This window comes from Calypte anna, chromosome Z (assembly GCF_003957555.1).
Source record: "Calypte anna isolate BGI_N300 chromosome Z, bCalAnn1_v1.p, whole genome shotgun sequence".
NCBI classification, from domain to species: domain Eukaryota; kingdom Metazoa; phylum Chordata; class Aves; order Apodiformes; family Trochilidae; genus Calypte; species Calypte anna.
This window is the reverse complement of record NC_044274.1, coordinates 12,459,471-12,475,893: the sequence shown is the minus strand read 5'-3', so window position 1 is coordinate 12,475,893 and position 16,423 is coordinate 12,459,471. Positions and strand designations below refer to the sequence as shown.

General features: G+C 39.4%; 1 protein-coding gene across 1 annotated transcript in view; it reads left to right on the top strand.

The window, feature by feature from the left end:
• Nucleotides 1-16,423, top strand: part of ADAMTS12 (ADAM metallopeptidase with thrombospondin type 1 motif 12) — a 178,984-nt gene that overhangs the window by 69,226 nt on the left and 93,335 nt on the right. Inside the window, exon 3 of the mRNA XM_030466864.1 lies at nucleotides 12,400-12,574. Within this exon, the coding sequence (XP_030322724.1) occupies nucleotides 12,400-12,574 (175 nt within the window). The remainder of the gene's footprint in view (nucleotides 1-12,399; nucleotides 12,575-16,423) is intronic.

Below are 16,423 nucleotides of genomic sequence, written 5' to 3'. Positions count from 1 at the left end.
GGTTGTTATTGACCCTTCTGAGTTTTGAGGTGGAACTTGGGACACAGGAGCTGGGACTTGTACTAGATTTGCAGAAACATGGTGTTATGCCACATACAGTCATAATATCACTTTGTTTTCCTTTCTCTGGCAGACAGAAATAAGAGGGAAAGTCAAATGAGTGGCATGTGGTTTGCCTGAGGCCAGCAAAAAGCTTAATACTTCTGATGTGGCTGTGAGTTATCATCCTGCTTGTTCCCAGACTGCCAGATGTACTAGAGTCTCCAAGGTTTGGGACCTGGTTTGGTTCTTGTTCTTACAGTTTCATTTAATGTCTTCTGCCTTCTCCTTCCATATCCCATTCCTCACTCTCAATCTTTTTTTAACACAGCCACTGGCTGTGACGCAAAATAACCTTTTTAGTGTAGTGCATCCCTCACTTGACACTGATATTTTAGTATGCCACAATTGCCCTCAACTGGGAACTGAATTTTCTTGAATTTTGTGAGGTAATTGGTTTTGAAAACCTCCTCCCTCCTTTATTTCTGCTCAGTGATCATGCAACTGCAGCTAGAGCATGGCTCACAAGCTGTTGGAAGGCTGTGCAGGGCAAATGGAGCAGCTGTTTTCGTAAACCAACCACAGAAACAAGGGCAGCGTGTTTCAAGCTGCAGTTGTTGAGCAGAAGCCATGCTTCCTCCTATAGGAACTGAACTGAAACTCCATGTCACAGTACTAGTCTGAAGTTACATTTTGATGTGGGGAAGTTACATTTTAGAAAGACACTGGAAGCACAAATGATAAGTGAAGAAGAGACTGAGGGCATCAATACAGGCTTTTAAGTCACCTTCAGTTGATTCTTTCATGATAAGTGGTGGCATTACCATGACCCTTCCTAGGAATGCTGTAATTAATTATCCAGTCCCATCTGCGGTGCACAGGCAGAGGCTTCATGCATTTGGAGAGAAGTGAGACAGAAACCTTGTTTCTCAACACACCTATGATCATGACTGCAGACCTAAAATATGCCATCTGCTCATGAGTTCTCTTCTTGCTCTTGGGTTGGACAGAATGAAGCTAGGAGAAGAGGATCAAGGGATGGGTCAGTGTAGTCCAGTCTGAATTTTCTTTTCCCCATAGGTTTTTTTTCTTCAAGCAAAATAATTTCTGTAGAGTGGAGGAAGTTGAGCAGTGGAAGAGACCTTTCCTTGGTCTGCTCTTGAGGAGAGCAAAGCTCCTTCCAGGCTTCCATACACTAGAAAATGGGATAATTCTGCTTTCTTCTATCTATCTGCATACATTGTGGCATCTGCCATTATTTTTATCTCTGCTTTTCTGGCAGTTGAACTAGGGTTCCTTTGGGTCACAGTAATATAAAAAAAGCTTGTCAATAGAAACAGTGCCACTTGTCATTTGATCAAATATTTGCATTTGGTTATTCTATAGTAAAGTCTGAGCTCTGCAGTATTAACACTGTCATGCTCACTAGCTTGAAATTAGTTTTATTATGTAAGTGAACAGGAAGCCAGTATAGCTATGGTGCTTTCTTGTTTCCACATTTAGAGATCATGTCTGCTCTGTGGAGGCTATTACTTATGTTTTTATTGTTAATCTCAAATGTAGTTGAGGCAAGGAACCTCTTACCTATCTCGTGCTTAAATCTTTACTCTTCAATTTTACATAGACTTTAAATTGTAAAACCTGATCTGCTTTGCAAACTGTAAAAGTTTACTGTCTTCCAGATGAACGCTTTAGATCTTTTCATGCTGCTAACGGAAATATCAGAGGGGGTCTCAAATGCAGAGTAGTTGAAACCATTTTTATAATGTTTATCTTAATTTTCATGAGGCTGTTCTGATATTAATGAGATGAAGAAAACCCATGTGTAAGCCCCTTGGATACGGTGCTTTCTGAACAAGTTGAATTAGAACGATATGAATTAGGTGTTCCAAGAGTATTTTCCAGGAAGAAAACAGATGTTGCTCTTTCCTAATCTTCCAAAATAAAGATCATTTCTGGAGGAATTGGGCAAGCTTTTTGTTTTGTCTTGGGTTGGTGACACTTGCCAAGTTGTTTTTGAATCCCAAATGAAGTAAAAACTTCCAAGAGTGTCACCCTCTCGTGGCTATAGCCTAAGTAAACCTCTTGCACCTGGAGAAACAGCTCTCTTTTTTCCTTTTTTTTTCTAATTTATTTTTTATTTTTATTGCCATCAAAACTTCCATTACGAAACCCAGGGATAGTGAGAAAGGAAAAGGCAGGGGTAAGGGGAAGAGCAAAAGACTCAAAATATTGTTTTATTGTTCACCAAAGAGTGTCCTTCAGGCTGAGTAGCAAACCTTTTTGATTTTTAGTTTAACTATAACTTGCTCTTATATTCACCCTGAGGCAGAGTTTGAGGCTATATTGATTAGTTTTTCATCCTCCATACTTGTGTCACCTATCTGATTTTTTCAGGAGGTGTGTTTTACCCTCAGGAGAGATGCAACTTACTGTGTGGATGGGCTCAGGGCACAAACCAAGCACTGTCCACTCAGCCTGTCCCCCGGCGGTGTCACCTCACTGGCCAGAGGACTGCAGCATTGCCTTCTCCAAAGACACAAAAGACTTTTCAACAACTGAATGACAAAGGAAATTTTGCTAAAAGGTATCGCAGATCTCAGGAGTGTTTTAGGCTTGGGAGAGCCTGGGGTGTTGGTTTCTCAGCTGCAGTGTAGACATTGCCCTGATAAACAGAATAAGCATTCAAACTGGTTTTGAATTAATGAGTTAGGAGTCAGCTGTGCCATGAAATCTCTCTGTTGGATCCTCAGTCTGTGGTCAACACAGACTTCTTTCAACTTAATATAACCAGCACTGGCAGTTGTGTAAGGTTTGAATGACATCTTTGCTGCATTTTAAGACTCTCTAAATGGCTAGTTACTAAGTATCCTCTAATGTACAGTAAATATTTACCCTGTTGAGATTTAATGCTTTGTCTGGGTTTTAGATGCAGCAAAACAGAACAGTTCTGGATTAAAGAAATCAAATACTTTTTCAAAAAGTAAAAAATGAGAATGTGGAATGAAGCTGAGAGGCTTTCTGGGAACTGGACAACATGAAGTGACTGTGGCTGGGCTGTGCATTACAGATAGAGATGCAGGAGCTTAGGAACACTGCTTCATGCTTCTCATTAATTGATCTCAAAGCAGAAGCCTGCCGAGATATTGACAAGGCTCTCAGCAGCTTCACAGGTACAGAGTTATCATCTTCCATTTGTAGTTCATCTGTCATAAGAGAGGTAAGATGGAATAATTCTACGATGCAAATATAGTCACAGCCAAAACGGCACCCACAAGTAAATGTGGGAATAAGATACTTGTGCTGTTTCTTCTAAGGATAACGAGAACATAGTTGGAAGAAATAGTACATTTTTTTAGGATGGACAATAAAAATTGATAATGAAGGATGTCATGACCCAAAGTATGAACAAATATGTCTTTTAAAATTAAGTGTTCCAATTTTTTTCATGTGATCATGCTCATCTCCCCATAGAAGATTACAAAGTTCACTGTAAAATGGAGATCCACACATATTATTCCTGGCCACCAGTATTTCTTAATGAACTGTTTTTGAGGTAAAACAGAGAGGCAAATGAATACAGGATTCGCAGGCTTTTCTTTTCCTACCAATTTTTATAAAGGGTGTATTTTTAATGCCTTAACTTCTTAAAATGTATTGTAGATAACCTTTATCCAAGTCCCCACATCTGTTAAACTGTGGGAAGAGGGATGAACCTGTCCTGCTGAAGTGCAGTGGAAAAAAAATCAGAAAGCCCAGTATGGTCGGCAGCAAGCTGATGACATAACCAGCAGTAATGACTCTCTGCTCTGTCTCTCAGCTGAGTGTTTATGTATTGTATGTGGCTGCATGGTAGCTGGTCAACATGACGAGAACCATGACTTCCCTCTGTTGCTGAGGTTGTCCCTGTCTTGGGAGACCCTTATCTCAGAAATATTCAGGACTGAAGCCTGAGCTTTAAAGAACCTGAGAACTAGAGAATATCAGAGACTTGTTTTTCCTCTAATACCTCATTTCTGTCACAGAAGTCTATCTTGCTATAAATGTGGCTTTGCGTTGTCATGTTTTTTTCTCTCTGTCCTGTCTGATCGAACTTTCTGAGCCCACAGTATGCAGGACCTAACTCTACACATTTCTGACACCTCTGAGCACTTTTCTGGCAGCTTTTAAAATATACAAGGTATTAATCATGACAAGAGTATCATCATGTCTTGACTTTGTGAATGAAGATTTCAGAAGGGCTCTCTCTCCCCACGCTTGCTGCAAGCACGTTGATGGCTGATATGGGCAATGGGGGACAGGCAGTGCAGCTGCAAAAGGCACAGCAGAAAGTGTCCTGTGAGGGGACAGGCATGGTGCTTTCTGTGCTGTCTTTTCTCCTCCAGACTGATTCCACATGTGTTCTCAAAGGAGGTAGCAGTGTTATGGATGCTGTGTCTCCATGTCTCCCAACTGGAGGCCAGAGGGGACCACTGATGGCAGCCAGTATGGCCAAAGCTGAGGGATTGTTTCAGGGAGTCCTTGTACCTCTCTTAGGGAGGTTGTGATCCTCCATCCTGGAGATGTGCCCTGCTCAGCACAGCTGTGTCCTCAGTATCATGGCCTCCATACTGGTGACCCCTGCCTTTTCAAGGACAGTGACAGTGGTCACACAGTCAGTCCAGTGGATGTTTAGGGTTGTACAGAGGCAGCACAGATGGAAGCATTCAAGGAGATGGAGGTAGATGACTCACGATTCAGACCCATATAGAAGAGTAGACTGTACAATGGCTCTGTAGACACCAACTTTGTATTTTTCTTCAGGTGTTTATTGCGCCAGACTCTTTTATGAAGTCTTCTGAATGCACTGTGTGCCTTTGATAATCTGTTGTCTATCTCTTTGTCTATCTTTGCATCTGAGGAAATAATGCATCCCAGATAGCTGAACTGCTGGACTGTCTTAAGCTCTGATGTGCCTATGGTGATGTGGGGATGATGGAAGTCTTCCTGTGGTGCAGGCTGGTAGAGAACTTCTGTCTTCTTCAAGTTGACTTCAAGCCCCAAAAGATCTGCAGCCTCTACAAAGCAGGATGTTATGCACTGCAGAGCTGCTTCTGTCTGAGCAATGAGGGCGGCATCGTCAGCAAAAAGCAACTCTGGGACTTGATGATTTAGGGTCTTGGTGTGGGCCTTCAATGGCCTAAGGTTGAATAAGCTCCCATCGGTACCATATTGGATGTAAATGCCATTTTCTTCATTGAGGTCTGCCATGGCCCTTTGGAGCATCCTGCTGAAGAAGATTGTGAATAGAGTAGGTGTGAGAATACAGCCTTGTTTCATGCCATTGATTATTGGGAAGGATTCAGAGAGTGCATCACCATATCTGACTTGGCCCCGCTGATCCTCATCTATCAGGATCATTTTGAGGAAATTAGGGGGGACATCCTAATCATTTCCATATTTGGCACAGGCTCTTTCCACTCACAGTGTCAAAAGCTTTAGTGAGGTCAATGAATGTCACATAAAGACCTTTGTTCTGTTCCCTGCACTTCTCTTGCAGTTGTCTGAGAACAAATACCATGTCTGTGGTACTCCTATTGGCTCTGAAACCACATTGGCTTCCAGGTAGAACTTCCTCTGCTATAGCGAGTACTAATCTATTCAAAAGTATCCTTGCAAGGATTTTTCCAGCAATGAAGAGCAGAGTTAAACCTCGATAGTTGGAGCAGTTTGATTTTTCTCCTTTCTTCTTGTACAGGGTGATGATGAGCACAGACATCTAGTGGTAGTACCCCTTTTTCCCAACAACTCACAAGGAGCTCATGAAATTTATCATGGAGTACGTGGCCTCCATGTTTCCATACTCCAGATGGGATTCCATCAATCCCAGCTTCCTTGCCAGTTTACAGCTTCTTTATGGCCTTAAGAGTCTCTCTTAAAGTAGGGGCTATGTCCAATTCAGACAAGTATACAAATTCAATAGTATACAAACTTGTCATGTGATCATATCCTGTTCTTCCATTCATCTTGTCATCCTAGCAATACGATATTCTAATTTTGGACCAAACCTATGTTAAAGCTGTGTTCCTATGTCACAGCACCTTTTTCACCAAATGATGCTGAAAACGTTGGTTTTTTAATTGTAGAACACTATAAGAAGAGTTGTTATTTTCTTGTCCTTTTCCAGGGGTGATGCTAATAAAAATGTTTTGTCAAGTTTCTCAATATCTAACAAAATAATCAACTTTCTCCTTTTTGCTCAACCAGTGTCATGACAGTTCCCCTTATTGTAGCTCTAACTGTGGAAAGAGATGAAAATTTTACCTGGTCCCTCATGTCATGGGATTTTGTCTTCTGGCTGAGACAGGAACCGATGACGATTCAAAGACAGAGATTATTGAGGGGGAAAAACCAAACCAAACCAAACCAAACCAAAGCAAACCAAACCAACTGAAAGCAATTAAGCCATAAGCTGAAAAAGGAAAATAAACTCAGCATGTGTAATATTTACAGATAATTTACTTCAGCAGTTCAGTTTTGATTATATGTGGACTATATGCAGCTGAAGGTCTCTGGTAATGTGTGCTGTCTATAGCACAGTTTTTTCATTGATTAGAAATTACTTTTATTCAAACTGGATTTGTCTTCTCATATTTTGCAGTTGTAATAAACAGCTGGAGCAAAGCACTTAAATGTACAGCCAGCATCTTTCTAATTTTATTTCATGTTTTTGCCATGTTTTCAGAGTCCCTTGTAGCCCTATTGACAGAAACACCTTGGTCTTCTTTCAGTGAGTTACACAGTTCTCACTACAGATGTTGTTTTTTGGTATTATTGTCAACATACTTAGTTATATAGCTTCAGACTGCAAATTGTTGGCTATTTCCCTCCCTTTTTCTCTTGACATACACCCACTAATTCCAGCCCTTCCTGCCTGGGATAACAATGCCATTGTAAAACTTCAGCCAAGGCTAAAGCTGCTTTATTCTCTTTCCAGAGGACTCAGCTTCAGCTTTCCATATGGAATTGGTTGGAAAAAATCTGCCAGAAAATATATTTTGACAAAAAACCTGAACTTTTTTCTGAAAGAATCACGTGAAAAATATTTGCTTTCCACTGGAAAAATGAAGATTTCTACTAAAAATCAAAATAGTTGACTGAACACTTTGAGTCAGAAGAGTCCCAGGATCACCATGTCCTTCTGGAGTGCAATATGCAGTGTGGGAAATGTGATGTGTCCAGGCACTTGTTTCTGTCAAAATAAAGAGAAACACAAACTAAAAATCCCATTAAGTAATGGAACAGAATTTGAAATACAGCCTGGGGAAATGTTTTTGGCCAAAATATGTCAGTATCCTGGGGGTGGAAAGTGGATGTTTGAAGGAGGAAAGAACAAGAATTTTGAATAAGATTATGTGGTAGATTTTAGATTTTTCTCTGCTGGCACTGAGAGAAACAAATCACCTCCTCTCATCACACCACACAATGACCATCCTCCAAGAACACATTTCCACACCACCCGCCTGTTTTCTGGACATTTTGATAACTATTCACACAGCAGCTATTCATAACAAAGTTCAAATGTAGAAAACTTGCCTGCAATTATTTTTCTGTGGTGAGCATAAATAAGGCTGGCTTATTTTCTGTGATGCTTTCATAATGTCCTTCCTTCCTTTGTGTAGTCTGAGGTCATGGGGAGGCACTCAAAAGGAGGTGGTGCTACGAACTGCTAAAAAAAAAAGAAAAAACCCCATATATTTTATGTATACATAGCTTGAATTCTGATAGACTTTAAATGACAAATTCTCGCTATTATACTTGTGAGTCAGAAAAGAATAGCTACAAAGAGCAAAACTAAGTAGGTACATAATTGACAAAGGGATTTTTGTCAGTGCTTGGAAGTAAATTTAATGTGAAGGTTTGTTGTGGTTTCATCCAGTTGGTCTTAGCATTTCATTTATCAGGGTACAGCCCATGTGGAATGAAAGTGCAAGCGCAGATTGAAAGTTCAGTAAGTGCTGGAGGTTTCTGGAAGCTGCTGAAACTCAGCAGCTGGAGAGGACTTCCACAGTGACTTCATCCCAAGCAGTACTGGTGAGTTAGATACATTTCCCACTCTGATTTCCGTAAGTGGCCTTACCCATAAATTTACACGAGTGTCTATATAGCATTTATTTATAAGGCAGAATAGAAATTTGAATTTGTAAGGAATATTACACCTCCCAGTAGATTAGCATTTGAAATATGAAAAAATTCTTTTTTTACTGTAATGGACTATTTCTGAGAGAACCTCATTTTTCAGAGCTTTTAAAACCATTATACTTTTATTCACTGGTGCTAATATATAGGGTCTTTATTGTTCTGACTGATAGATCATGCAATTGATGTCTTTTTAAAAATTATAATTTACAATATAACTTGTATGTGCTCTTTATGATTCTGGACAGGAAAGTAATTAATGGTTTCTACCTGTTAGCCCATTAGTAAAAAACAAAATATTTTCAGGATAAATAAAGGAAGGATAAATAATTTTGATTTAAGGTATACAAATGCCTTACTTATCTTCCAGTTACTTCTGGGAATAGCTATAAGAAGAACTTTTGTCCTGGAGGCTATCATCTCCTCTTCTTGTAGAGAGGAACTAGTAAATGTTTTTAGACATTTAAAAATTTTGTGGTACTAGAATTAGGGAAAAGTTTTGAGGCACTTTACAGAACAGATTTTTTACATGAGCTGGCAGCACTTCTAGCTCCAGCTTAGTTTTGCTACTTCAAGGGCTTGGATGCTTTTCAAGAAGTAAGAGGAGCTGTTGTGGTGGTTGAACTGTGAGTTGATGACACTTCAAAGTCTGGAATGTCTCTTTGGCAAAATGGGTCCTCAGGGTTCTTTGTGCTGTACAGACTTCAGTCTGCATGTTGAGTGTCCTGCAACCCTTTGTTTTCCCAAGATTCAGCCATTTGTAGCAAACAAATATGGAAGTTTTGCACATTATCAGCCTCTTTTAAAGAGCAAATGTTAAAGTTCGCACATAGAAATTACACATGCTTAAGATGGGTTTCTTCAGGGGAGACCTGACACACAGACATGGCCTCTTAGAGAAATTAAGGAACATCAAATATTTCCACTTTTTCTGCATGAAGTGCAGGAGGCTTCTTTTGGACCTTACCTCATGTAACAAAGAGGAGACAAGCAGGAAGGTGGTAAATACAACAGAGAACAGGACGATGCTGCTGACTGTGTTTCTGTTCATATTCAGTTACCCGTTAGTGTAAGGAAGGAAGTTTATGTGGGTCAGGTAGCCACACGTATTCCTGGAAGATGCTACAATGACAGTGACAAGAACGGTACCTCAGCTTGTGAGGACAAACAGTGCAGAGAGCAGGAGTGACAACTCCTCATTCCATCCCAGATCTAGGAGGAAGACTGGCAGGATTCCTGACATGGGTGGGTGTGATGGTACGGTCATATTGCTGAATTTAAGAAGTGTTGTCCACAGAATGGCAGCTGGTGGGGGGGTGTTGTAGCTGTATTGGAACAGGGATTGCCTGGGATAGAGTTGTTACAGGAAAAGGCTGTAAGACTTTGAAAACAGATATTTCATACTGAAAAGCAGTAATCTTGAGAGGACAGTAATAGTAAAAAAATCAATGGGAACATCTGAAGCCAGGTTTTATAGTAGTCAGTGTTTGATGGCTCACTGAACAACCTTTACTGCCATCTGTGTGTGTATGTGTGTCCAGTATGAAATCAGATTAATTTTTGTATTTTCTCAAGCTCCATACAGTGTGAACAAGGAGCTGATTTTTAGCATGCAAACAGCTCAGGAAATGAGGTTGCTACTAGTACACTTACTTTTTTATATTCTTGCCTGGTCGTTCTTCTTACAGATGCAACTTTGGCACAATAATCCTTTGACTAATCAGCCTGCCTTTTAAAATCTGGGTCTGCGCTGAAGATGTTTATCTCTTCCTGGTTCCAGATAGGTTAAAAAACATAAGAGGACAAGAAGGCAAAAGCTAACCCAGAAGGCCAACTGTATCCTGGGCTGCACCAAAAGAAATGTGACCAGCAGGGCAAGGGAGGTGATTCACCTCCTCTACTCTGATCAGAGTGTTCAGGTATGGAACCCCCAGTACAAGAAAGACGAGGAGCTCTTGGAGCAATTCCAGAGGAGGGCCACAAAGATCAGAGGGCTGGAGCACCTCTCTTGTGAAGACAGGATGAGACAGTTGGGTTTGTTCAGAATGGTTCTGGGGAGACCTTTTAGACTTCAGTACATGAAGAGGCTAAAGGAAAATTGGAGAGGGATTTTTTACAAGGGCATGTAGCAACTAGATGAGAAGAAATTAATTTAAAATGAAGGAGGGTATATTTGGTTAAATGTTAGGTAGAAAGTGTTTCCCTTGGGGACATGAGACAGCGGAACAGGTTGCCCAGGGAAGTTGTGATGCCTATAGATGTGTCCAAGGCCACTCTGGATGGGACTTTGAGCATCATGGTCTCATGGAAACTGTCACAGTCCATGCAACAGGTTTGGGACTAGATCATCTTTCAGGCCTTTTTAGGCCATTCTGTGAATAATGGAGACTTTCAGGATATCCAATGAAATTCAAATCCTGTGAAAAGAAAAGGAATGGGCAAAGATTTGTGATGGTGCTTTTATTCCTTGAGCAGCAGAAGGAAAGCCACATCTACTTATTTCGTGGTCTAGCCTCTGTATGGGCATTCCTGATTTGTAGATTCATGGTTGTCTGACATCTTTATCCAATCTAAACATAAGATTTATTGCTTTTATATAACTCCTATATCAAAAGTGGCCTTTGTTTACAATTTAAGAAGAAACCTGATCATTTTCATTTTTTGATTTCATGTTTAAAAATCAGAACTCATGAATTTTTATTTATTTTTTTTAATGAAGCTGAAAACATACAAGCAGTAACTGTAATCCTAGATGAGCAAATATTTGTGACTTTGAGTCCTAAACCTGTGAAATCTTTTGGATGTAACCAAAACCTCAAACCAACCTCTGACTTTTGAACTGCCTCTTGCACTGGAGAAGTGGAAGGATAGAGTTTCTTCTCTTAAGAACTGCTGGCCAGATTCTTTGAAATGATAGTCACAGTTACTTACCTGTACAAGTTTGCTGTGGGATCTATACAGCCTGTGGTACTCAGAGTGGAGGCAGAAGGTATCTGGAAGAGGCTTTGAAGCATGTTGTGTGATGCAGTCACTGAGCTTCCTTCAGGCTCCTAGTTCATAGAACTCATGGTCACTTATTTTTTAATGCTTTTCCTCCATTTGTATGATTTCCCTTTTGTCCACACCCTCTCACTGGCTTTCCCAGCTGTCGAGGAAAACTTTGAGACACTGGAGTGTTTGAAAAGGGTTTTTGAATTTGTCTGACCTTGTAAGCTTGAATACAGCAGCTGCAGAAACAATGCTTCTGCATTTTTTCCTGCCCCAGAGCACATTAAGAAGGCTGCAGTGACCACAGTAAGTGAAGAGGAAACTGTGCCACAGGAGCTGAATACCTCAATCTCCAAAGATCCTTTGCTTTGGATTCAGTACTGTTCTGTGCATGCTGAAGTGGAAAGGCTCTACAGTGGTTTTGCAGTATTAGAAATCCCAGCAAAAATGCAGACACCAGGGACCAAAATATTACCCAGTTGCATGGGTCAGATCAAGATGTCAGAAAGAGATGTGAATTGTGCCATCCAGATGGGTATCAAAGGCCCTGTAACTCAGTCAGAGCTGAGAGTTTGACACAGAACTTACAACATGAGAAATGTTCCTCTTCGTTGTGCAGGCCTATTGTATGGTCACAATAGCTTGCTGTAATTCATGAAAAGCTACTTATTTCTTCCACTGGAAGCCTGGGGGCTAGAAGGGCTTGCAGTATGAGTCGAGGGTGGGCCACACAATCCAGCCCATCTGATGGGGTGAGTAATCTGACTGTAATTGCAGCAGGAGCAATAATACACTTTGCACTTATGGAACAGCTTCTATTCAGGGCTTGTTCTCCAGGGAATGGGTGCAGAACACAGGAAGAACAAGGTGCAGCTCTTTGTAGTGCATCATGTTAACTTTTGACCTTCTGGTGCTTTTGTACAAATACAGGAGCTTTAGCCTCTCTAGACAGGATTTGAAGTTATTAGGAGGAAGGTATTTTTTCTATTCCCTGTTGGACTGTTACACATTTATGAGGTACAGAGCAACTTTAATGTATGTAGCAAAGAAGATGCTGAAAACCTCTTGTTTTTGTATTTCTGCAGTGTAATGACTGGCTTGTAGGAAAAGTGGTGATGATATGAAAAGAGTCTATTTCATTTTTCACTTCCAGCACTGGATAGTAAAGATTACTTCTTTTGTGCTTATTTTCAGACTGGCTATTTTCATCTGCCTCATGGAGACTATTTCATTGAACCGATTAAAAAGCACTCACATAAGGAGGGAACACCTCATCCCCATATTATATATGGGACGAATATCCTCCAAAATACTTCAAGGAGAAGGCGTGCGATCCCGATGGAAAAAAAACAAGCATGTGGACTGAATGGTACAAATATTGCTGGATTCTGCCTATTTGCTTTCTCCATCTTTTTAAGCAGCTTTTGTTTTCTAGTAGTGTGTGCCTTCTGTCAAACTTTTAAAAATTTCTGTAAAAGAGATTATGCAAAATGAGAGCTTCTCAGTCAAAACACCTGGAAAACCACCTGTCTGGGCTGCTTTCTGAAAACATGCATCCCCCTTAAAACTGTTGGAATATATTTTTCACACCACTAATCCTCTCTGCCCCTCACTTTTTTCTCCAGCCAGAACTGCTCAGTGAATTCGACTTGAATCCTTGAGTAGACTGGGATGATGAGACTTGCAATCATTATTATTTGTAATAAAATATTCCTGCTCCACACAATTGCTGTCCTCAACATAAAATATTTCTCTTCTAATCCACAGTTTAAATGTAGGGTTCCTATATTCTTTATTATAACTACCAAAATGTACCAGAACTTCTATTTGGTTGTTCTGAAAGTGAAGTGCAAGGGTGTTTTTTGTAGAAGCATAAGTAAAAATAAGTTGAACATCGGTGGAATAACACACTGTGTTGTGTCTTTTGAGCATATGAATCAATACACTAGCCTGGAAAGGAAAAGTGCATCTAGAGGGTAGTTGGCATCTCATAATTACAAAATGAACCCCTTTATTTAATAAAACCATTTACTTCATTGAATTTATGCCAGAAGTTGACAGATATTGGATTGGTTCTCTGATTTTTGAGGCCTTTAATCTGCGTCTGCATAAAAATTTAAAAGAGATAGAGTATTCGGAGGGAGAATAATTAATAACCTAAGTGACATGAGGCCCAAGTTATATACAAATAGGGCTGCAAAATACACAGAGGTGTGTTTCTGTCTTTTCTCTGGTTTAAGAGTAGTTGGTTCTCTTCCAGGGGTGGAAAAAAAGGAGGAATGTAGAAAGCATTAATCTTCAGCCATAGACCTGCTTTGCACTTCTTGCTTGCAGTATGAAATGATAGCTGGGAGAAACAAGAAAGCTGACAGATAGAGGGGAAGAGGTCTTCTGTGATATTGAGTAGGTGAGGATAGGGGAAGGCCATAAGAAATAATGAGGATGTTGTTCCTTTTTATTTTAATCAAATAAAATATATCTTCTTGTTAGACAAATAAGCCTGAAGTTGAAAAGCCATGAACAGTTCATATTGATGTCTATTTTGGCTTACATCTAAAATAGCTCCCTAGTTTTCTGTTACTTCTGATGTCTGCTGGGATAAATGAGAGGGGTTATTTTAGATTTGTCTTTGGAGAATGAAGAAGTATTCTCGCCAACTGTCTCCAGGTTTCTTTTATGCATGAAATAACATCTGTAAGCAATAATTTTAAGTATGGAGAGAATATAGGAGATACCAGGAGATACCAGATCATTCTTTGTGTATTTGCTTTGTGTAGTATGCTTATTTTCTTTCTACCTCTCACTTTTTATTTCTGTATCATCCTTCAAAGTACTGCAGAATGAGACAGAAAAAGACTGTGCTGGATGATGGGAAAAATGGAGCCTAGCTTCCCTGACATTTCATCACTTAGACAAGCTAAGTTTGCATTTATAGGCTTCTGAATTTACCCAGTCTGATGTTATTCATTCTAATGAATGAACAGAGACAACTATGCCCAGTGGTAATAATACATTCATGATATTCCAGACTAACAAAGGGAGTGTCTTATGAATTAACAAAGTAATGTACTGTCATTTATGTTTCTATGTTATGTTACCTGGCTCAAAGACATAAAGAGGCAAAGTCTTCTTTTAGTCAAGTAGTTCTCTTCTGCACTGTCACAGAAGTTAAGTAATCAGTGTGAAAAAGTGCATGCAGAAATAGAAGTATTCCCTTCATTACATTTTTGCCCTTCCTGTCACAGGATAAAACACTCTCTGGTTCATCTAAAGGCTTCAATTCTTCAGTTATCCTTCAGTCCCTTTTATTAAAAGTGAAATACAGAACAAAAAAAAAAAAAACAACTTCATTAGTTCTTACTTCAGAGCTAAATATATTTACTACACAGGCTTTGGGAAGTACTTGGTTCATTAATAAATTTTAAGGGTGGAAAATTGTCTCTTCCTCCTTTTCAAGACCTCAAGTCTTTCATGCAGTTAAGTCTGGTACACCCACATGATATCACAGATAGCCCAAAGTAATGTTTTTGGGATCACTTTAAAGAAAAACAATTTTAATTTACAGTTCACATTTGCTTTTACAAATTAATCCCGTTTTACTGATTAAACATTGTGATCATTTTGTAATCTCAGCCATAGCTTTGTGCCCATCGGTCTGGGCCTTAACTGATTAAGAGTTTCCTGTTCAATCTCTTGTAGGAACTGGTTTTCAAAATCAAATACTTTAATCTTGTGGGCTGAAATTCAGCATATGGATTGTCTGCTTTTTTTTCTTTACTTGAACTGTAATTCTTTTTTTTTACACTTGAGTTGAGCCACTTAAGTAATTTCTAAGACTCATGCTTGGGAAACTCTTTATGTGCCCAGGCTAAAATGTCATGGAAAAGTTTGCTTGGAAAAGTTTAACCACCTGAATGCTTTCAAGTCAGGACAGAAAGTTCTGCAATGATAGTAGTAATCTTTTAGTCAGAATCTAAAGACTGGTTTTATAGTCCAAGTCAAAAGAGAGGAATTGGTGTGAGAGGGAAAAGATAGAGGATGCTTACAACCTGTGTGGTTTTTTTTAAGCTTTTTTAAAATGCAAGGATCATGTTACCTCTTTAAAGAAGTTATGTGCAGCATGCTCACAATATTTACTGTGGCAGCAACCACATGAATCTCCAGGCTCCAACCTGCTTGTCATCTATCTCATCTACATACAGTAGTACTTCAGCATCAGTTACATCCCTGTGGTCTTGCAATGATTATATGAGTTAGTTTATAATTGACAGTATCCTTAGCAGTTTCAAGTATTTGGTGAGCAATCATTGTGATAAATGATGTAAATTAAAGCTTAGGTTTCTGCTGTACAGTTCCAGTGCTGCTTAGGCAAATGCCAGATGACTCAGTCATTAGCTGCATGCACAACTGAGTGCTTATCTTGGAAGCAGCATTACAATACTGTACACTGCAAGCTACTGCTATCTTACTGTATTATTTGGCATCTCTGTGAGAAGTAGTAAAAAGGATAAATGAAGTGTCCCTGAGCAACTTTTCTAATTATTTGTACCTGTAGGAGAGGAAGTTTAAGGATTTGTGTGTTTTTTGTATTTTTGTATTTTGTATTTAGTATTTTTTCTAAATAGCTTGTCTTAAAAACTTCGCAGTGCTGCAGAGTATAGTGCAAGAGAGAGAGAATTACACTCCATTCCACAGAATAAGGAAAAAGTCTTTCTGTTTCCTTTTGCTTGTTCTCACATCTGCCACGAGGTGTTGGTTTGTATGTGAGCTGCAAAATAGAGTTTTGAGAGGACTGTGAATGAAAATGCTCATGAATCAGTGCGACAGTATACTATGGATTTCTGCTTCTTGGACTGCTGAGGTGGTCTGTTTGCTGTAGTTTTGAAGTAGAATAATAGCATTTATTCAGACTGTAACTCAGTGATTGCTGCAGTAGGCTATAATATAAAACAATGGAAAGAAAGGTTTAGGTAATCAAAATAGATCTCTGAGAATACTTCATTGGAACTTTAGATACATGTAAGTTGGCATATATTTTGTCCTCTTTCTGGCATTGAAAAGATTCGATAGCTAAGTTCCGTGAATCAGAAGTTAGGATTAGTTTGGGTTGTACATGGACCTCCAATTCCTTGTCTGCAGATGAGTTATAAGAGGAGTCAGAAATCTTATGACTGAATCTTTTCCATTTCAAGCAATTTTGCTTTGAGGCTGTAATAGA